Here is a 19,756-nt window from a genome sequence, read left to right as displayed (position 1 = left end):
GTGAGAAACAAGAGGTGTGTGAGTGGGACTGGTAGGAGAGACAATGTCAACCAAGGGAGGAGGGAGAAGAAAGAAGGAGGAGAGACGCACTCACACAGCAGTTTGGGGAAAGCAAAGCAGAGGGGACAGCAGAAGAGTCAAGTGCATGGGACTGATCACTACAGAGCGGAGCTGTCACATTGGGAGGGAAAGCTATTCCTAGTAGGTGAGACACTGCATGTTATCTCAGAGCAAATATACCATCACAAGGGTATAGAAATATTACTCAGGTACTTGTAACACTTGACAACTTTTTTGTAATGGACATGCTTTTTTTTTAGATGATTTTATTTTTATTTATTTTGATGTTATTATTATAATACAGGATTTATATAGAACCAATAGGTTGCGCAACGCTACAAAATAAAGGGGGTCAGTACATTTACAATGCAAGACAAGAAGGTTAGGACAGTTAAAAAAAAGGCAGATCTCTTAGATATCTAATGTAATGGAGAACATAAAGTGACCCGGGCATGGTTAATGCAGAAGGATTATGTTGTAGTTTAATGAACAAATAGATGCAGAGTCGATTAATATATTCAATTTTGTTATTTTTATTTTGTTTTACATATGACGATGTACGTTATGTATTGATGGTACGTACATCCATATCTAAAAACGAAGCATTGTAAAAAAAAAAAAGCAGGGGTCTAGATAAGGAAGAGTGTTGGGTGAATGTTGAAATTAAATATAGAAGTATGAGCTAAATGTTCTAGTAGTGGAGGATGTTGTAGGAGGTGTATGTTACCTCAATAATGTTGGTTTTCTCTGATATAGATATGAATTTCTATAATGTCTAAGCTGATGTAGGCAAAATATACCTTACTCTACTTCTCTTAGATTGTAAGCTCCAAGGAGCAGGGCCCTTCCTAAACCTCTTGTTTTGAAGATTGTAAGCTCCAAGGAGCAGGGCCTCCTAACCCTCTTGTATTGAACTGTATCGTTGCTGTATTCTCTCCCATTATATTGTACAGTGCTGAGCAAACTGTTGGCGTTATATAAATCCTGTATAATAATAACAACTATATCGTTGCTGTATTGTCTCCCTTTATATTGTACAGCGCTGAGCAAACTGTTGGCGTTATATAAATCCTGTATAATAATAATAACTATATCGTTGCTGTATTGTCTCCCTTTATATTGTACAGCGCTGAGCAAACTGTTGGCGCTATATAAATCCTGTATAATAATAACAACTATATCGTTGCTGTATTGTCTCCCTTTATATTGTACAGCGCTGAGCAAACTGTTGGCGCTATATAAATCCTGTATAATAATAACAACTATATCGTTGCTGTATTGTCTCCCTTTATATTGTAAAGCGCTGAACAAACTGTTGGCGCTATATAAATCCTGTATAATAATAATAATATTCCTACCAAACTGGCAATTTGTTTCAAACAGGGATTAGTGCCTACTAGTGAGGAAAAAAGTTAAAGTTGGAGAGATTTGTGTTGCTAAGGGCAGCTTTGTCCTCCAGACATATGTCATATGTATGGACCGATAGTGTTTAATTATAAAGCGCTGAGCAAACTGATGGCGCTATATAAATCCTGTATATTCATAATAATAATAATAACTGACACTGTACTGGTTATATGCAGGTATAAGCATAGCTGGCCTTTTAAGTGTTATGCACAGATTCCATAGAGAGGTATAAGTACCAGCAGCAAACTGTGTTTAGATATGTAGATAGTTTGGTTGAATTGAATATATCTGCATTCATGTATGTTTGTGTTCAGTATACATACAGTGTGTGGGGTGAGTTAGGGTTGGGTGTGTCGGTGGGGACAGAGCTGTGTGTACAGACAAGTGTTGTGGTGCGTGCTCCTCGCTTACTCATAGCGTATCTGTGCTGTGCACCTGTCACTGAACTGGGGGCGTTTGATTGCTGCTGTGAGCTGATAAACTATGGCCAAGTCTAGCAAGAATGTGAACGCGGAAAACACAACTCTGTCACTTCTCGCCCTCTGCCGTTGCTCCTACATGCAGCCTCTGGCACATAATCAATACCTTCAAGTGACTAGAATTGACAGCTGCAACTTCAGTAGTATGAAATCAATGCTAATACGCCTCTTACTTGTACAGATTCCAGACTGCAAAGCTTTGAATGTGTAATGACTTCTTGTGTCCTTATTCGAAGGCTCCATCTATATCTCTGGCCCTTCATCAGGACCAATAGTTCATATATTTCTTTTAGGTAAATCAAGTTAGAATCTATTCAAAACTGGCCATACTCCTGTATTTTATTTGAAAATATTCAGAATGTGCGTTCAATTTTCTGATAGTTAATGGGGTCAAGTCTACGTTCATTGTTGGCCATAATGACAAAAAAAAAAATAATCAAAGGAGCAGGATGGAAATTTTTCTCAAATAAGCAAAATTCTAACAGCGGTTGTGGTTTTACATTTTGGAAATTCCATCCATTACAAATTTGAATATTAAAAGCAAATTAAATTTTGAACAACATCTCTGATGACATTATAGCATGTGCTGCTGAGATTTTTCCTATGAACATATGTATGAAAATCTACCAGTGAATGGTCAACTTTACTGTACTGGTGACATTGTGCTGAATTATTGACTGTTTATCTCTGTGGCAGGAGTTAAGAGGCAATTTACATATGAAGATGGACAGCTTGGGAATATTAAATGGAGGAAAACCTGAGTAGTATGAAGAGTTCCATTTCTGAATCAATGCAAGGAGCATTTTACAAGACATGTGATATACCACTTAGAGGGCACGCTACGGCAGGAACGACCAATGAGGCACCATCACTCCTTTACCCCATGTCATCATCACCATGTTAAAGGAGGGGAGCGAGACATACACAGAGGACGTCATTTATATAGTCCTAGAAGTGGTCATTGCCATCCTGGCCATTCTTGGCAACGTGTTGGTCTGCTGGGCTGTGTACATTAACAGTAACCTTCAAAACGCCACCAATTACTTTGTGGTATCCTTGGCTGCAGCAGATATTGCGGTGGGTGTCCTTGCCATCCCATTTGCTATCTCAATTAGCACTGGATTTTGCACCACCTTTCATGCCTGCCTCTTTATTGCCTGCTTTGTTCTGGTGCTGACACAGAGCTCCATCTTCAGTCTCCTCGCCATTGCTTGTGACCGCTACATTGCTATCCGCATCCCACTCAGGTAAGTGATTAAAAATATTTATGTCATTCTGATCAGTCTAAGCCTGAGTAAATGTTGCTTCATGTTATCTTTAGGTATCTCTTGCTAATTTGTTGCTTTTCGGCTATTGACATTCCTGGGCAGCACAGTGGCTAAATGGTTAGCACTTCTGCCTGGCAGTACTAAGGTTGTTGGTTCAAATCCCAACCACAGCACCACCTGCCTGGAGTTTGCATGTTCTCCTTGTGCCTACGTGGGCTTCCTCCAGGTACTCTGACTTCCTCCCACACTCCAAAGCCATGCTGGTAGGTTAATTGGATCCTGTCTAAATTGGCCCTAGTATGTGAGTTAGAGATCTTAGATTGTATGCTCCTTGAGGGTTAGGGACTGATGTGAATGTACAATATATATACGTGTAAAGTGCTGTGTAAATTGATGGTGCTATATAAGTACTTGTAAAAATAATAAATGACAATGGGACATTAAAGCAGAGTTCCAGTTGAATTAAAAAAATAAATAAAACTCAGCAGCTCCAAAAACTGGTTCAACAAGCCATCTTCTCTCCCTGGTGCCAGCTTGCCTAAGTAGTGCTGCACTTTGTGAATGGCCCCATAGTCTTCTGGGGCCTGTCCCATGTCCCAGAAGACAACAGGGAGGGAGGACAACCTCTGCTTCCAATTGCAGCGGAAGTGGGAGCAGGTACCCACTCCCCAAAGGTGCCAATCTTTAATGGGGAGCGGGGGACAAAGGCTTAAAGCGGAACTTCCCCTTTTTGGTGGAGCTCCACTTTAACCTGGCTAATTTATTACAGAGTGTACTTGTCCAAAGTGCTAAACTGTGTGCATGTGTGTATTACACACACACACCTTGAGAACTGTGACTCCCCGAAACGTAGCTGGAATAAAGCTGTCACAAGTGGAAGGCCTTTGAGTGCCTACAGTACTTGCTGCTACATCATTTGCTATATGTGGATCACCAAGCATATGTTTTGTATGGAGGGCTGATTGATACCACCTTCCTTTGCCTATATACTATAAATATATATATATATATATATATACAGTATATATATATATATATATATATATATATATATATAAAAAGACACTTATTCCAGGAACTTTTTGGGAACTTGGGAGCTCCAGGTTAAACATATGAAAACATTTTTGCAGATAGCACCTTGGTGGCAATCGAACCTAGACACCCAGGACTGCCGAGCTGGAGTCCCAAGTGTTGTAAGTGTAATCTTATAGTGACCCTTCCTGGAGCACAACTATGGGGGTCCCCATGCCCTGTCACTGAAAACATAAGATTTATCTGAGAAAAAAAGGCAGAAGAAGTGGAGAAGGGCAAAGAACTCATCCATATTATTCCTTAAACATCTCATGCAATTTATGCAAACTTTTTATACTGATCTCCATTTCATGCTTCAGTTGCCATATCCTTGTGTAAACCCTCAGACCAGTAGATTGTAGTTATTCTTTACATAAGATCATTATTGCTCATCTCTACACCCACGCCTTCCGCTTGTCCAGTTTCATATCTTCTGTGCTATTTTTATATCTGTTAATGAACAGTATGTAAGTATATTACCTCTTCTCTGTGACCCAGGTTAGAATCACACTGTTGCATTTTTTTTGACGCATGTTTGCGCAGGCACAGCAGCCTATTCATTTGAATGGGGTACTGCACCTGTGGAAACATGCAGGGAAAATGCCTCTGCACCTTTTTAAATTTGCAGCTGCATAGAAATCAGTTCTGTTTTCAGATGTGTGGGGATGCCATTAAGAATGAACGGCATTACCGAGCATCTGCAAAAGAGCAGCAAATTTTGTCTGTGGGTGCAGGAGCGCTTGAGATTAACACCCGCACCCACAACTACTGTGGATATAAAAAGTCTACACACCCCTGTTAAAATGTCAGGTTTATGTGATGATAAATCATTTCAGAACTTTGTCCATCTTTAATGTGACCTATAAACTGTACAACTCAATTGAAAAACAAACTGAAATCTTTTAGGTGGAGGGGAGTAAACATAAAAAACTAAAATAATATGGTTGCATAAGTGTGCACACCCTTAAACTAACACTTTGTTGAAGTACCTTTTGATTTGATTCCAGCACTCAGTCTTTTTGGGTATGAGTCTATCAGCATGGCACATCTTGACTTGGCAATATTTGCCCACTCTTCCTTGCAAAAACACTCCAAATCTGTCAGATTTTATTTAGATTTTAATAGGGGTGTGTAGACTTTGTATATCCACTGTATCTGCCACAGTGTGAACCTAACATTAAAGCCTACTTAGAAAAAGTCATAACCTAATAAGATTTGACAAATCCACTCTCTTGCACTGTGTAAATATTTCCATTTCCCTTTATTATCTAGAATAAATACAACGTGAAAATAAATACATTCAGCCCTGGTTCACACTGATGCATTTCTAATGCAGTTCAGATCTCATTAAACCGCATGACAAGTGGAATAATGCTAATATCTATGGAACCTGTTCACATATACGCAGCGCGGCTGCGATCCATTTTTGAAAAGGGTCCTTTGTGAGTTTGCTGCGTTGCAGTGCGATTCTGAGGTCCATAAACTTCAATGGAATTTCTTTCAGATTGCTTATCCATCCTATTGTCATACAAATTCAAGCACATTTTTTCTTCTAGTCTTTGCTTTGCTCACACAGCACAGAAATCACAGCTGTATCCAAATTGTGTCCAAATCGCATCAGAGTTGTATTGGAACCGCACCTCCATGGGCATCTAATACATCTCAATGGTCAGCGCTATGCAGTGGCTGCAGGTCCCGGGAGAGTATTTATTCAGGTCTACATGCTGTATGGCTGTGTGCATGAACCCTAATCGTCTGAAACTCAAAACGGGCCCCTATATTGTGTGTGCGTTTTATGCATGCTTGGGGTATAGAAGCAGACCAAAAGGTCTTTGATATGCAAGGTCTATATGAATGGATCTGTAAATTTTTGAGGAAATATTTGAAGGTCTAATTAAATGAGTAAAGACATATTTTATATATTCTATTGAATCTACATTTACCTAGATTCACAAAACTATGAATTAAGAGCTCGTTCACACTTGACTTTATTTCTAAGGGCTCGTTCACACTAGGCTGTTTTGCCAACGCTTGCCAAACGCCCCTATAGCGTTTGGCAAGCGTTGGTCCGGTGTTTGCGGAGCGTTTTTAACGCTCTGCAAACGCTCCGCAAACGCATGCGCGGTTTAGCGGCGGTTGCTAGGCGTTTGCCGAGCGTTAATAACGCCCCACAAACGCCTATAATGCATTTGAGTGGTGTTACCGCTCCGCAAACACCCCGCAACCGCGTCGCAACCGCACCGCAAACGCCGGCCGGGCGTTTGCGGAGCGGCACCATAGACGAGAATAGGAGGCTTCAAAGCCTCCTGACTCGACCAGAGGCGTCCGTTTTGCCGCAACGCAACGCGACGCGACGCAAACGCTCCTGTTAGAACAGCACCATGTGCTGTAATGTGCAGAATTGGCAGAGGCATTTGGGAAGCGGTAAAAACGCTTCCCAAACGCCTCTCTGCCGCCTGCACACAAGGCTAGTGTGAACGTAGCCTAACTCTTGCCAAACGGCCCTATAACGTTTGACAGGCGTTAGACAGGCGTTTGGGAAGCGTTTTTAACGCTGCTCAAACGCTCCCAAAACGCCCTATGCATGGTTTTGAGGTAGTTGATAGGCATTTGCCAAGCGTTAAAACCGCACCACAAACTCCTATAATGAAGTTAAATGGTATTAACGCTCCGCAACTGCATCGCAACCGCACCGCAAACACCAGCCAGGCGTTTGCGGAGCGGCACCATAGACTTGAATGGGAGGCTTCAACTCCTCCGGACTTGACACAAGGGGGTTTATTTACTAAAGCTGGAGAGTCCAAAATCAGACTCCCTTCTGCATAGAAACCAATCAGCTTCTAACCTCAGCTTGTTCAATGAAGCTTTGGCAATGAAACCTGGAAGCTGATTGGTTTCTATGCAGAAGTGAGTCTGATTTTGCACTCTCCAGCTTTAGTAAATAAACCCCAAGGTGTCAGTTTTGCCGCGACGCTAACTCTTCCCTGTGAACAGCACTGTGTGCTGCCATGTGCAAAATTTTAAAAACGCTTCCCAAACGCCTGCTGACAAAGCTAGTGTAAGCATAGCCTAAAAGGTGCACATTTAGCAATACCTCATAACCCGTCTTAAGGCTCCATGCACACTAATGTTTTTTTAAAGCTCAAAAATGCTGGATAAAAAACACTGGTAATAGAGTTTTAGTACCATTTAGGAGTGTTAGCATTTTATTAGCTTTTTTACAGTACATGTAGGAAAAAAAAGCTAGAAAAAAGATGTTAGGAGTGTTTTAGTAGAGTTTAGGAGCGTTTAGCATTTATTTTCTGCTGGAAAAATGCTCCCAAAAACTCTACAAGAACATTTTTTTTTCTGCTCCTAAACTCTGAAGCTTGAAAAAAGCTACTAGTCTAAAGTAGTGTGCATGGACTCATAGGATAACATTATTTATCTTCTAGGAACAGAAAAAAATGCTAATAACCGCTTTTAGGCGCTTAAAAAAAACCTTAGTGTGCATGGAGCCTAAGGTTGGTTCACACTGTTGCGATTTGGGATCCCGATTTGTGAGGCCCCAAGACGCATGAATTGTGAAATCCCATGTTAGTCAATGAGAGCTGTCTTAATTAGCACTACTGAAATTGCTCTGACTTTAGAAAAGGTTCCTGTACTACTTCAAGGTGACTTCTATCTGACTTGTGCCCATAGACTTTAATGGACGTTGCTTTCAAGTCGGATTCTCGTCTATATTGATGTGATTTGGATCCGGCATTACAGGAGGATTACCCAGGCATTCCCTGAAAGTTGTTCAGAGTACTACTTCAAAGTAGTACTCAAGTCACACTGTAAGTTACGTGACTTTCAGGTTGTAGTAGTGTGAACTGAGACTTACAGTTGTCACTGGGCAAAAAGTGAGGGAAAGTCTCTTTAGTAACAGGTGTCACGTGGAAAGCAGGTGATGGGAAATCTCCATGTGGTGACGCCTGTTCCATGTGACAGCTGTCAAATAGGGTTTTCCCTTCTCTTTGGAGAGATTGCTTCTCACTTCCTGCCTTGTCACTGACACAGGAAGTGAGGGGAAAGATCTCTAGTGGGGACATATACAGTAAGGGCTCTTTAACACGGGTGTTTCGTATGTCCGTTTTTCATCTGTCTGATTAATGATGAAAAACAGGCACAGATGTATTTCTATGGACTAGCGGATGTAAACGGATGATCATCTGTTTACATCCGTTAATGTCTGCATCCGTTAACTGCTTTCCCGCCACCCTATAGCAGAAATACTGCTACAGGGCAGCAGGGCTGTACAAAATCACGTATGTATATGTGATTTTCCATTTCCAGGTAGGGGGCGCATGCCTGCCCTATCCGTGCCACCTCAGCTGTTGATCACCGGGTCCCGGCCTGGCTCGGCCCGTGATTCCCTGCCGGCACCTGGCAAACGCCAATTATCACTGACGGGAGAGACCTGTATGTAAACAAAACAGATCCCCGTCAGCTATGCAGAGCAATACAAAGCAATGTGCTGACACAGTAAAGAACACACACACAGAGCACACATAGTAAAACAGGACACAGCACACAGTTATCCCTTTGATTGTCCCAGATGTTAACCCCTTCCTGCCCAGTGTCATAAGTACAGTGTCTGTGCTTTGTATTAGCACTGATCACTGTATTAGTGTCACTGGGGATGTCAGTGGCAGTTAATCAGTCCCCCCCCCCAGTGTCAGAATGCCCGCCACAGACCCGCTATAAGTCATTGATCGCTGCCATTACTAGTATTAAAGAAAAAAAAATCCCAGTATATATAACGCCATTTGTAGACGCTATAACGTTCATGTAAACCAATTCATTTACACGTATTGGGTTTTTTTTTTAGCAAAGACATGTAGCAGAATACATTTTGGCCTAAATTTATGATGAAATTTGATTTTTTTACTGGATATGTTTAAAAGCAAAAATTCAAAAATATAGTTTTTTTTAATCAAAATTGCCGGTCTTTTTTTGTTTATAGGGCAAAAAATAAAAAATGCATAGGCTATCAAATACCACCAAAACAAAGCTCTATTTGTGGGAAAAAAAGGGCATAAATTTCATTTGGGTGCAGTGTTGCATGACCACGCAATTGTCAGTTAAAGTAACGCAGCGCAGTATCACGAAAAATTACCTGCTCAGGAAGGAGGGTAAATCCTCAGGAGGGCAAATGCTTAACATCCGTTTTTTTTGAACAGAAGAAAACCCTATTTTTCTTCCATATAAAGAAATGGAATGGATGAAAAACTGATGTAAACTGACATATGGTCCGTTTTTGCATTGGTAAAGGATGTTAAAAAGCAGATGTAAACTGATGAAAAATGGATGTAAACTGATGAAAAATGGATGTAAACTGATGAAAAACCGATGTGAACTGATCCGTTTTTTTCTTCGAAAAAATGTGACAGAACTGATGACAAAAACGCCCGTGTGAAAGGACCCTTACAAAATCTTGACATATGCTCTAAATCTTGCCCATCTTATTCAGAACAAACAGAAAAGATGTTAACTGTTCCTCTTTACAGCATATCTAAACCCCAGAAATAACAATTTTATGTATTGCAGGGCACCATTCCTTAGTTTTAGTGACTGCATGTTTTTTTCTGTACACACTCCTTGTCCTAAGGTGGCTATGCTTACTCACTCCACTGAATCTATGGAGAGAGCCATGATTGTCTTGGCCAAATCTTCATCTCTCCCTAGCAATGAGATTAGTAATTTATAAAAGGAAGACAACATTCAGTTCAGTTTACAGGAAGAGAAAAACACAGCACACATCTGGCAAAATCAACAGGTGTTTTTCTGTACTTGCCTGAAGTGTTCTTAACCTGAAAAATTAAACTAATGCAGCCACCACATCTAAGGACCTACAAACTACATTACATTACATTTTTGTTCTTGAGTTTAGTTATCCTTTTTTTGGATGTCAGTCTGGAGGAGGGAATGTTGCTAAGCAGGCTCCTCCACCCTAGGTAATACCCACATATGATGCTGATCTTGAATTAATAAAGGGATGGGCCACGGGCAGTCAGGCTGGAGAGGAAAGAGCTAGATTATGAATGCTCAACCTGTGGGCCTGCAGCTGTTGCGGAACTACAACTCCCATCATGCCTCTGTTTGTATGAGTCATGGTCGTAACTGGCAGCAGCTTGCAATGCCTCATGGGACTTATAGTTCCGCAACAGCTGGAGGGCCACAGGTTGGGCACTCATGAGCTAGATGATGGACGTCTTTCAGCAGGAAATGAGAGGATCCTATACAATTGACCACGCCCTCTGATGCCTTTCGCTCCACCCACTGGGGCTTGGCAGGGCAAACTCGTGAGAGGGTGTGGCCAGTATGGTAGCTGAGACCATTCTTTAACATTGGAGTCCTGGGGTTGGTGGAGCAGCGTCCATCCCTTCATTTGTATTGGCTGGAATCGCTCAGACTCATGCTCCCTCTTCTCCCTTGCCGGTGGGATGATCCTTTTCCTTCCATCCATAGCTTGGAGCAGCGCCATAAGGTACACTTTTCACAATAATTCGTTTGATTGTGAAAAGTTTTCCTTCCTGCCCCTGCGAAATTTCCCATCATTGTGGTAGAAAACGATCATCTATATGACCCTACTAACGATTAGAAAATCAAATAAAAATTCTCAAATGAAAATCTTTTATTACATTTATAGACAGCATAAAGGTAAGGTTTGAGTTCAGCTTTTATATGTTAGGCTCCATTCCCACTTGTGCGACTTGTCATGTGACTTTGGACACTGAAGTTGAATGACAAGTTGCACCCCATGTTTTTCAATGACAAACGTTCAAATATGTGTGACATATGTGACTTTAAAAAGGTTCCTGCACTACTTTGGTCTGACTTTCATGCGACTTGAGTGCCATAGACTGCAATGTAAACCCTCAAAAGTTGCATGAAAGTAGCACCTGAAAGTTATACAGTGGATATAAAAAGTCTACACACCCCTGTTAAAATGTCAGGTTTCTGTGTGTGATGTAAAAGTTGAACAAAAACTGAAATCTTTTAGGTGGAGGCAAGTAAAACTAAAAAAACTAAAATAATATGGTTGCATACTGTAAGTGTGCACACCCTTAAACTAATACTTTGTTGAAGCACCTTTTGATGTGATTCCAGCACTCAGTCTTTTTGGGTATGAGTCTCTCAGCATGGCACATCTTGATTTAGCAATATATGCCCACTCTTCCTTGCAGAAACACTCCAAATCTGTCAGATTGCGAGGTCATCTCCTGTGCACAGCCCTCTTCAGATCACCCCACAGATTTTCGATCGGATTCAGGTCTGGGCTCTGGCTGGGCCATTCCAAAACTTTAATCTTCTTCTGCTGAAGCCATTCCTTTGTTGATTTGGATGTATGCTTTGGATCGTTGTCATGCTGAAAGATGAAGTTCCTCTTCATGTTCAGCTTTCTAGCAGAAGCCTGAAGGTTTTGTACCAATATTGACTGGTATTTGGAACTGTTCATAATTCCCTCTACCTTGACTAAGGCCCCAGTTCCAGCTGAAGAGAAACAGCCCCAAAGCATGATACTGCCACCACCATGCTTCACTGTGGGTATGGTGCTCTTTTGGTGATGTGCAGTGTTGTTTTTGTTCCAAACATATCTTTTGGAATTATGGCCAAAAAGTTCAACCTTGGTTTCATCAGACCAGAACACATTTCCCACATGCTTTTAGATTTCAGATGTGTTTTTGCAAAATTTAGCCGGGCATGGATGTTTTTCTTCATAAGAAAAGGCTTCTGTCTTGCCACTCTACCCCATAGCCCAGACATATGAAGAATACAGGAGATTGTTGTCACATGTACCACACAGCCAGTACCTGCCAGATAATCCTACAGTTCCTTCAGCCTGGGTTCACATATATGCGGTACAGTATATCACATGTGATTTTCACAGCATTCCTGTGCAAATTGCATGCGATTTGTGTGAGGTGCGATTGGAGCCATACATTTTGCACCTGCACCAAAAAGGTGAAGGACCCATTTTGGGTCTGCACTAGAATTGGATCGCATGGGTATTCACACCCATGTGATCCGATTCTACACATCGCACCGTGTTTTGCGGACCGCTTTCTGGGTGTTGTTAGCTTAACATACACACCCGCAGCAGTTCGCATGAACGGGGTGTGATTCTGATTCTGATGCGGTGCAGAATTCGCACTGAAAACGCGCAAATTCTGCACCGCATCAGTGTGAACCAGGGCTTAATGTTGTTGTAGGCCTCTTGGCAGCCTCCCAGACCAGTTTTCTTCTCGTCTTTTCATCAATTTTGGAGGGAAGTCCAGTTCTTGGTAATGTCACTGTTGCACAATATTTTCTCCACTTATTGATGTCTGTCTTCACTGTGTTCCATGGAATATCTAATGCCTTGGAAATTCTTTTGTACCCTTCTCCTGACTGATACCTTTTAACAATGAAATCCCTCTGATGCTTTGGAAGCTCTCTGCGGACCATGGCTTTTTGCTGTAGGATGCGACTAAGAAAATGTCAGGAAAGACCTACTAGAACAGCTGAACTTTATTTGGGGTTAATCAGAGGCCCTTTAAATGATGGCAGGTGTGTACTGACTCCTATTTAACATGATTTTGAATGTGATTGCCTAATTCTGAACACAGCTACATCCCCAGTTATAAGAGGGGGTGTGCACACTTATGCAACCGCATTATTTTAGTTTTTTATGTTTACTTCCCCCCCATAAAAAATTTCAGTTTTTTTTTTGCAATTGAGTTGTACAGTTTATAGGTCACTTTAAAGGTGGAAAAAGTTCTGAAATGATTTATCTTTGTCTCATTTTTTTACATCACAGAAACCTGACATTTTAACAGGGATGTGTAGACTTATTATATCCACTGTATATATGAGAGTTGTGCAATAGTTGTCCATTATCATTGGTCAAAACAAAAGTCGCATTCAAGTCTCACTCATTCAAAATTGCAGCAAAGTTGCACTTGAAATCGCACTACTTTGGAGTTGCGCTAGTGTGATTGGAACCTAACCTTTTCTATAGAATAGTAAACGGTTGAGTATGCTGGTATCTGAAAAGCAGTAATTCTTGACCCTGTTAGCTTCATTGGCTCCTCTCAGACCTAGGATCACCATATTTCCTGACTGCCATTTACAGAAGAGCACAATATTACCCTTCCAGAAATGAAGAATCGAGCAGAAAATAAGTTCTAGTGCCTTTGGGGAAAGCATCATTTATAGATGTTTGGCTACTGCTCACATATAGAGCTGTTTACATGTGTATATTCTAGCGTAAAATTGATAGTGGTTTATACCTCTGAAGTACAAGCCGCCTTCTACTGTTTATGACACACACCTACAACTAGTACAAATGTTCCATAAAGCAGACAGCCCTCTATTGCCCTTTACAGCCATGTATACCAATGATCCACATCATTTGCCTTTATAGCTGCTGCAGCTGGTCATATGACTGTCCTTTTTTTTAACTACCTGAATTTTTTATGGCCACTCCCTCTACTGAATGTTCACATTCTACAGGTTTATAGCTTTACAATTTTTTTTTTTATGTAACCAACCCTGTAATGGCTCTTACTATACAAGAAATGGTATACACTTTACATGCACCCATTCCCTCCAGAATTTAGATTTAAATGGAAGATGCCATTTAAAGTAGAATTATAAACTATTACAATTATTGAAACTGTAACACACATATCTAATGGTAGATATGAATATGTTTTAGAAGCCAGTTTGTCGCTTTTTGGACATGGCTGCTATTCGCAGTGATTGGTTTGTGTAAAAAAAAAAACATTGGCAACAGTAATGAATGAGATTCTAGCTAATATTCCTCTATTATATAAAACAAGCAGCAATATTTATGACTGCTGTAGACCATTTGTGTGCAGTTAAAGAAAACATACGGCTCAGTAATTTTATAGAGTATAGATAAGCAGCGCATATAGCTGTGGATAGATTAAGGCTAGGTTCACACCTATGCAGCTTGCATCTGAGCCATTTCTGCATTGCGTTTTTGCACCTGCATTTTTTTTACACGTTTTTGCCACGTTTTTAAAGCATTTTGCTTTTTTTTTTTTTTTTTTTTTAATTTTTCTTGTTGCTAGGCGGATTTAAAGTGCAAAATGCAGCAAAAATGCAGTACATGCTTTTCTGCAGCATTTAGATTGAAGTCTATAGAACCAAAAATGCTACTTTTTGCATTCAAAAAAGTCCCTGACCCTTTCCAAAAAATGCACTAGGTGAAAATGCTGAAATATGCTCCAAAGACATGCTGGTAGGTTAATTGGATCCTGTCTAAATTGGCTCTAGTATGTGTATGTATGAATGTGAGTTAGGGACCTTAGATTGTACACCCCTTGAGGGTTAGGGACTGATGTGAATGTACAATATATATGTAAAGCACTGCGTGAATTGACGGCGCTATATAAGTACCTGTAATAAATAAATAAATAATAGATATGAACATGTCCCATAGGAAATCATGTTAAATGGACTGTACTGCGTTTCTGCAAAATGCTGCAGAAAATGTTTAGATGTGAACCTAGGGTAAGGACAGGTTTGCCTGCAGGGAGCCCACCCCTCCTTAAAGCTGCAGCTGAAGGTATCCAGTGCGTTGCCCTTCCATGTGCTCCTTGCTGCAAAGGCTAGTTATAGTAAAAGCAGGGTGTAGCGCTAAAATCTATACTTATATTGAATAATATAGATGCATAAAATAAAGTGACTTAGTGATGTAAAACGTGTCAATAATAAATGCATGTATACATCATAAAAAACTCATTAAAACAACTCATAATAAATAAATTATAAAAAAACCATCTGATGATATTCAAGATGGACACCGGGGCCCTCTTGGCTTTGGTAAGCATACCCCCTATGATTACGTGCGGTTGCACGAAACTCGTCAGGGAGGAGCTACAGAATTGTGATGTCACACCGCCGGCGCCAAGAGGGCCCCGGCGGCCATCTTGAATATCATCAGATGGTCAGTGTTTTGTTTTCCTCACACCCATTGTTTGTGCTGCACTTGAATAAACATCACCTGTTTAGAAGGTATTACACTATCTGGCCTCCTTTTTTGAAGCTTCTTGCAAGCTACTAATACCCACAGAGCGGCCCTATCATGTGTGGCAGTGGTTACCAGGCAGTGAGGGGCACCTGACCAGACCAGACCATAGAGGGATCTCCAGTCCTCTGGAATTGGTATTTCTAAATGCGCAGTTTGATTTGGTGAGTGCGCAATCTTATTTATATCACCACAATACCAGATCAGACCACTGGATTTTTGAAGATTATCAGGATGTCCTGCGCACCTTAATTGTGGACTATTGTTTGATTTACCAGTCCGGCACCTTGCACCTGATTTGTCACCATTTAGTGACACAGCCATCACTTCATGTCGCACTTTATGCTAATGTATTTATTATGAGTTTTTATGCGTTTTTTATGATGTATGCATGCATTTATTATTGACACGTTTTACATCACTAAGTCACTTTATTTTATGCATCTATATTATTCGATATAAGTACAGATTTAAGTGCTACACCCTGCTTTTACTATCTATTTGGAGGTTTTATATGGTACCTTTTGGTGTTTAGCAGCTTAAATTCATTTTAAGCGCTTGCTTGCTTCTTCAGATTATTTACAAAGGCTAGTTATAGTTTGAGGTGGTTGCCATTTGTGTATATAGTTGGTGAATTGATGTGGAGATGCACTGGATACCTTCAGCTGCTATTGTGCCTTTGCTAGTGTCCCGTGCATCCCTATGCCTTCAAGGAGAGGGGGCTCCCTCCAGGCAAACCTGCCCTTAGAGTGGTTTTAAAGGCTCAAGGTTTTTTACCTCCATACATTCTATGCATGAACATAAAAAACCTTCTGTGTGCAGCTTCCCCCCCAGCCCCCCTAATACTCACCTAAGCCCCCTCTCGATCCAACAATGTGCACTGGAGTCTCAACTATCCTGGGACTCCCTCTTTTCATTGAGACAGAAGTGGTAGCCATTGGCTCCCGCTGCTGTCAATCACAGCCAGGTTTTTTTTATGCATGAACCCACAGCCAGTTTTTATGTATGCATGAAGATAAAAAAATCTTCTGTGTGCAGTATCCCCCCAACCCCCTAATACTTACCTAAGCCCCATCTCGATCCAACGATGTGCATTGTAGTATTGGCTATCCCAGGACACCCTCTTCTTATTAGCTGAGACAGTAGCAGGAGACATTGGCTCCCACTGCTGTCAATCACAGCCAGTGAGCCAATGAGAAGAGAGAGGCGATGGGGCCGAGCCGTGGCTCCGTGTGTGAATGGACACACGGAGCAGCGGGTGCCTCAATAGCAAGCTGCTTGCTGTAGGGGCACCCGACAGGACGGAGGGGCCAGGAATGCTGGCCGGGGACCCGAGTAGAGGAGGATCCGTGCTGCTCTGTGCAAAACCACTGCACACAGCAGGTAAGTATAGACATGTTTGTTATTTTTTTCTATAAAAAAAATAAGCCTTTAGAATAACTTTAATCTATCCATTACTATATGTGCTCCAACATGGGAGACTCTCAAAATTATAAAGTTAGGACTGCAGTACACTGGGGTGCCTTGACGTGACCACTGCAGCTTACACATACTGTATATTTGCAGTGTGTGCCACTAAACCCCTTGTTTTTAACGTGAACTATTAGACAGGGTCGATTTGGTTTTATTGCAGGCTGGCTAGTAAGTGAGCTTGGAATTTTTGTTTGTTTTTGCTCTGCCAAGTGGCGTTGCTCCCAGAACCATGCAGGCACCATCAGATGGTAGGTCAATTAGCCACAACTCAAGGAATCTCTGGCAACCTCTGGAGAAACCCTAGAGCTCTAAAGATCCCTGTTTGAGAATGGCTCACCATAGGGACAATAAAGATTCATTTAAATTATGACGTTATGATGGAGTGTGCACACGTTGCTGCATGTAGGGCAGCCGATTGATTTCAATGGGTTGTCCTACAAGTGGAAAATGCACAAAAGAAGTCCCTGACCCTTATGCAAAATAGTGCTACACCGGAACGCATGGTGCTGCGGGTCCACGTGTGCTTTTATGCACATTCCCGAATCTGCTAACACATTCTTGGGTTGTTTGAGGAGAGTTAAATATGTCATACAAACATGAAGGACACACTTATACTCCATGCAGATAGTGTCCCTTGTGAGAACTGAACTCTGGACTGCAGCTCTACAAGTCTACTATGGTAACCATTGAGAAAGCATGCTGTCTAGTGTTTAAAATTTCTCATTGTGTGTCAGATACTACATAGCTGAAATCATCACTGTAATTTATGCCTCTGAGCTATGCTGGTCCCTGGTGACTGCATGCCAGATGCTATAGTCTCTGTGCTCTTGCTATTCTCTCAGACTTAGTCACCGTCACCTCTGCTTGGATAGAGAAATCTTCCAGCTGTTATCCCACGCACAGAAAGACCTTGCCATTTCTCCAGAACATAGACAAAATTCCCAGGTTGTCTCTCCCTTGACCTATTTTCCACAACTCTTTTTTTTTCTGTGTTTATATTTGGGCTCCCTCAGTCACATGTGATTAAATTTTACCTCTTTTGTGATATTTTCTGTACCTATAGTATGATTGCCAAGTTTCAAAACCTATGATTAATTACCAAGATCTTGTAGCTTACCAATCCTTGGATGTGGTGTCTACATTCGTTTGAATTTTTCAGGCTAAGAATATTTCAGAGGATACATAAAACACTTGTGATCCTGCGCACCTTCTGAGGGCTGAAAAGATAGCACAAACAACTAAACAACTGAACTACTAATCCCATCAATCCTCATGTAATAGAGAAACCATGGCTTCTTCCAAAGATACAGAAAAGAGAGTGAGCATAGCCACCCAGGGACAAAATGTCTATTATTGGCAGGATCACCCAGTGAAAATAAAGGGAAAAAGCCTGAAAAAAAGAAAACAAATGCAGTCGCCACATCTAAGGACCGGTAAACTGAAATATATAAAACATTTGTCTTTGAAATTAGAGGGCAGCACCTACTGCAGGGAATACACTCCAACAGGCAGTGAATCTGGCTTTCAATTAAGACTTCTGCATTACCTTCATTCTTTGTTTTCTCTCTTTCCAGGTACAACAGCCTTGTGACTAGTCGAAGAGCCAATGTGACTATTGGAGTCTGCTGGCTGTTGTCTTTTGTGATCGGACTTACCCCCATGTTGGGCTGGCATAAGAAGGACGTCATCTATCAAAACATATCATGTAGTACTCCTTTTGTAGAGTGCATGTTCGAAAATGTTGTGACTATGGATTATATGGTGTACTACAATTTCTTTGCCTGTGTCTTGGTGCCTCTTTTGCTCATGCTTGGCATTTATTTGCACATTTTCATGGCAGCACGACGGCAGTTGAAACAGATAGAGCTAAAAGTAACTTGTGGGGAACGCTCAAGATCGACTCTGCAACGCGAAGTCCATGCTGCCAAGTCTTTAGCCATCATTGTGGGCTTGTTTGCTATTTGCTGGTTGCCCCTGCATATCATCAACTGCTTCACTCTCTTCTGTGAGACCTGTGAACGCCCTCCAGTTTTACTCATGTACTTTGCCATCTTATTTTCCCATGCCAATTCAGTGGTGAATCCACTCATTTATGCCTATCGTATACGGGAGTTCCGCCATACTTTTCGTAAGATCTTACGACAACACTTGTTTGGTCGGGTGCAGCCTCCTCAGACACGTACCGCCAGCGGGAAATCTTTAACATATACAAATGAGGAGTTGAATGGAACCACCAGGATTAGTTATAATGGCTGCACTGAAAACCATGGGAGTAACTGTGACCTGAAAGGGGCTTGGCATCAAAATGGCTATCCTTCTAGGGTGAAATTTGAACAGAAAACAATTCATGAAGCTGAGAGCCAACAAAAAGAGAAACTTATAAACTCCTGAAGAAAGCTGTGGACCTCTCAAAGAGCTGACTTTCGTGTTATCATCTTAACAGCTCAGCATGAGGGTCCTGTATTATGTGACTTTCACATTGTTTAGAATTTTTTTTGAGACTTATTTTATTTATTAAAACAAGTTGAAAAATCTTTTTGTGTTTTTTACCAATACATATTTCTCTATCAACTATGCTTCACAGGGAAGTATGAATGATCTGGATAAGAACATAAAGAGGTTATGTCTTTCCATACTGAATGGCCATTGATACCTGTGGAGACCTAAAGTTTACTACAGGAAAAGTGGCAATAGGAAAGTGTGGGAGACAGGAGGGGGTAGGCAAGCTTCAAGGGTGCTTTCACACTGATGCAGTGCGGTTTTCCAGCAGCCTGGGTGGTGCTGTTTTTGTGCGTGTTACCTGTACTTTGCTATAAACTACTATCAGATTGGGTGGTTTTGGTGCGTTTTCTGAAAACGTCAACTTTTCTCAGTAGGCCTCCTATGAAAGAAGGAGTATTATACCCACCTTTCCTTTTAAGTTTACAAGGATATGT

At 41.2% G+C, this 19,756-nt stretch overlaps 1 protein-coding gene across 3 annotated transcripts; it reads left to right on the top strand.

Moving 5' to 3' along the window:
* The first annotated feature begins 4 nt into the window (after positions 1 to 4).
* On the top strand, positions 5 to 19,354 carry ADORA2A (adenosine A2a receptor). Of its 3 annotated transcripts, none has more exons than XM_089653231.1 (3): positions 5 to 201; positions 2,643 to 3,193; positions 18,395 to 19,354. In XM_089653231.1, the coding sequence occupies exons 2-3, from the start codon at positions 2,844 to 2,846 to the stop codon at positions 19,209 to 19,211; spliced, it is 1,167 nt and encodes a 388-aa protein (XP_089509357.1). In that variant the 5' UTR covers positions 5 to 201; positions 2,643 to 2,843; the 3' UTR covers positions 19,212 to 19,354. The 3 variants fall into 3 exon arrangements, with proteins under 3 accessions (XP_089509357.1, XP_089509355.1, XP_089509356.1); XM_089653229.1 differs by having other exon boundaries at positions 5 to 205; XM_089653230.1 differs by having other exon boundaries at positions 5 to 269.
* Positions 19,355 to 19,756: the final 402 nt, after the last annotated feature.

The sequence above is a fragment of the Staurois parvus genome, unplaced genomic scaffold, assembly GCF_062004578.1.
Source record: "Staurois parvus isolate SC_StPar_1 unplaced genomic scaffold, SC_StPar_1.0 ptg000704l, whole genome shotgun sequence".
NCBI classification, from domain to species: domain Eukaryota; kingdom Metazoa; phylum Chordata; class Amphibia; order Anura; family Ranidae; genus Staurois; species Staurois parvus.
Note: the sequence above shows the minus strand (reverse complement) of the source record. Positions and strands in the feature narration are given on the sequence as shown.

Bases quoted from the DNA above. Each gene is read 5' to 3' on its own strand.
- ADORA2A (XM_089653231.1), top strand. From the start codon at position 2,844: ATGTTAAAGGAGGGGAGCGAGACATACACAGAGGACGTCATTTATATA. The intron at 3,194-18,394 runs GTAAGTGATTAA...CTCTCTTTCCAG, and splicing joins GCTATCCGCATCCCACTCAG to GTACAACAGCCTTGTGACTA.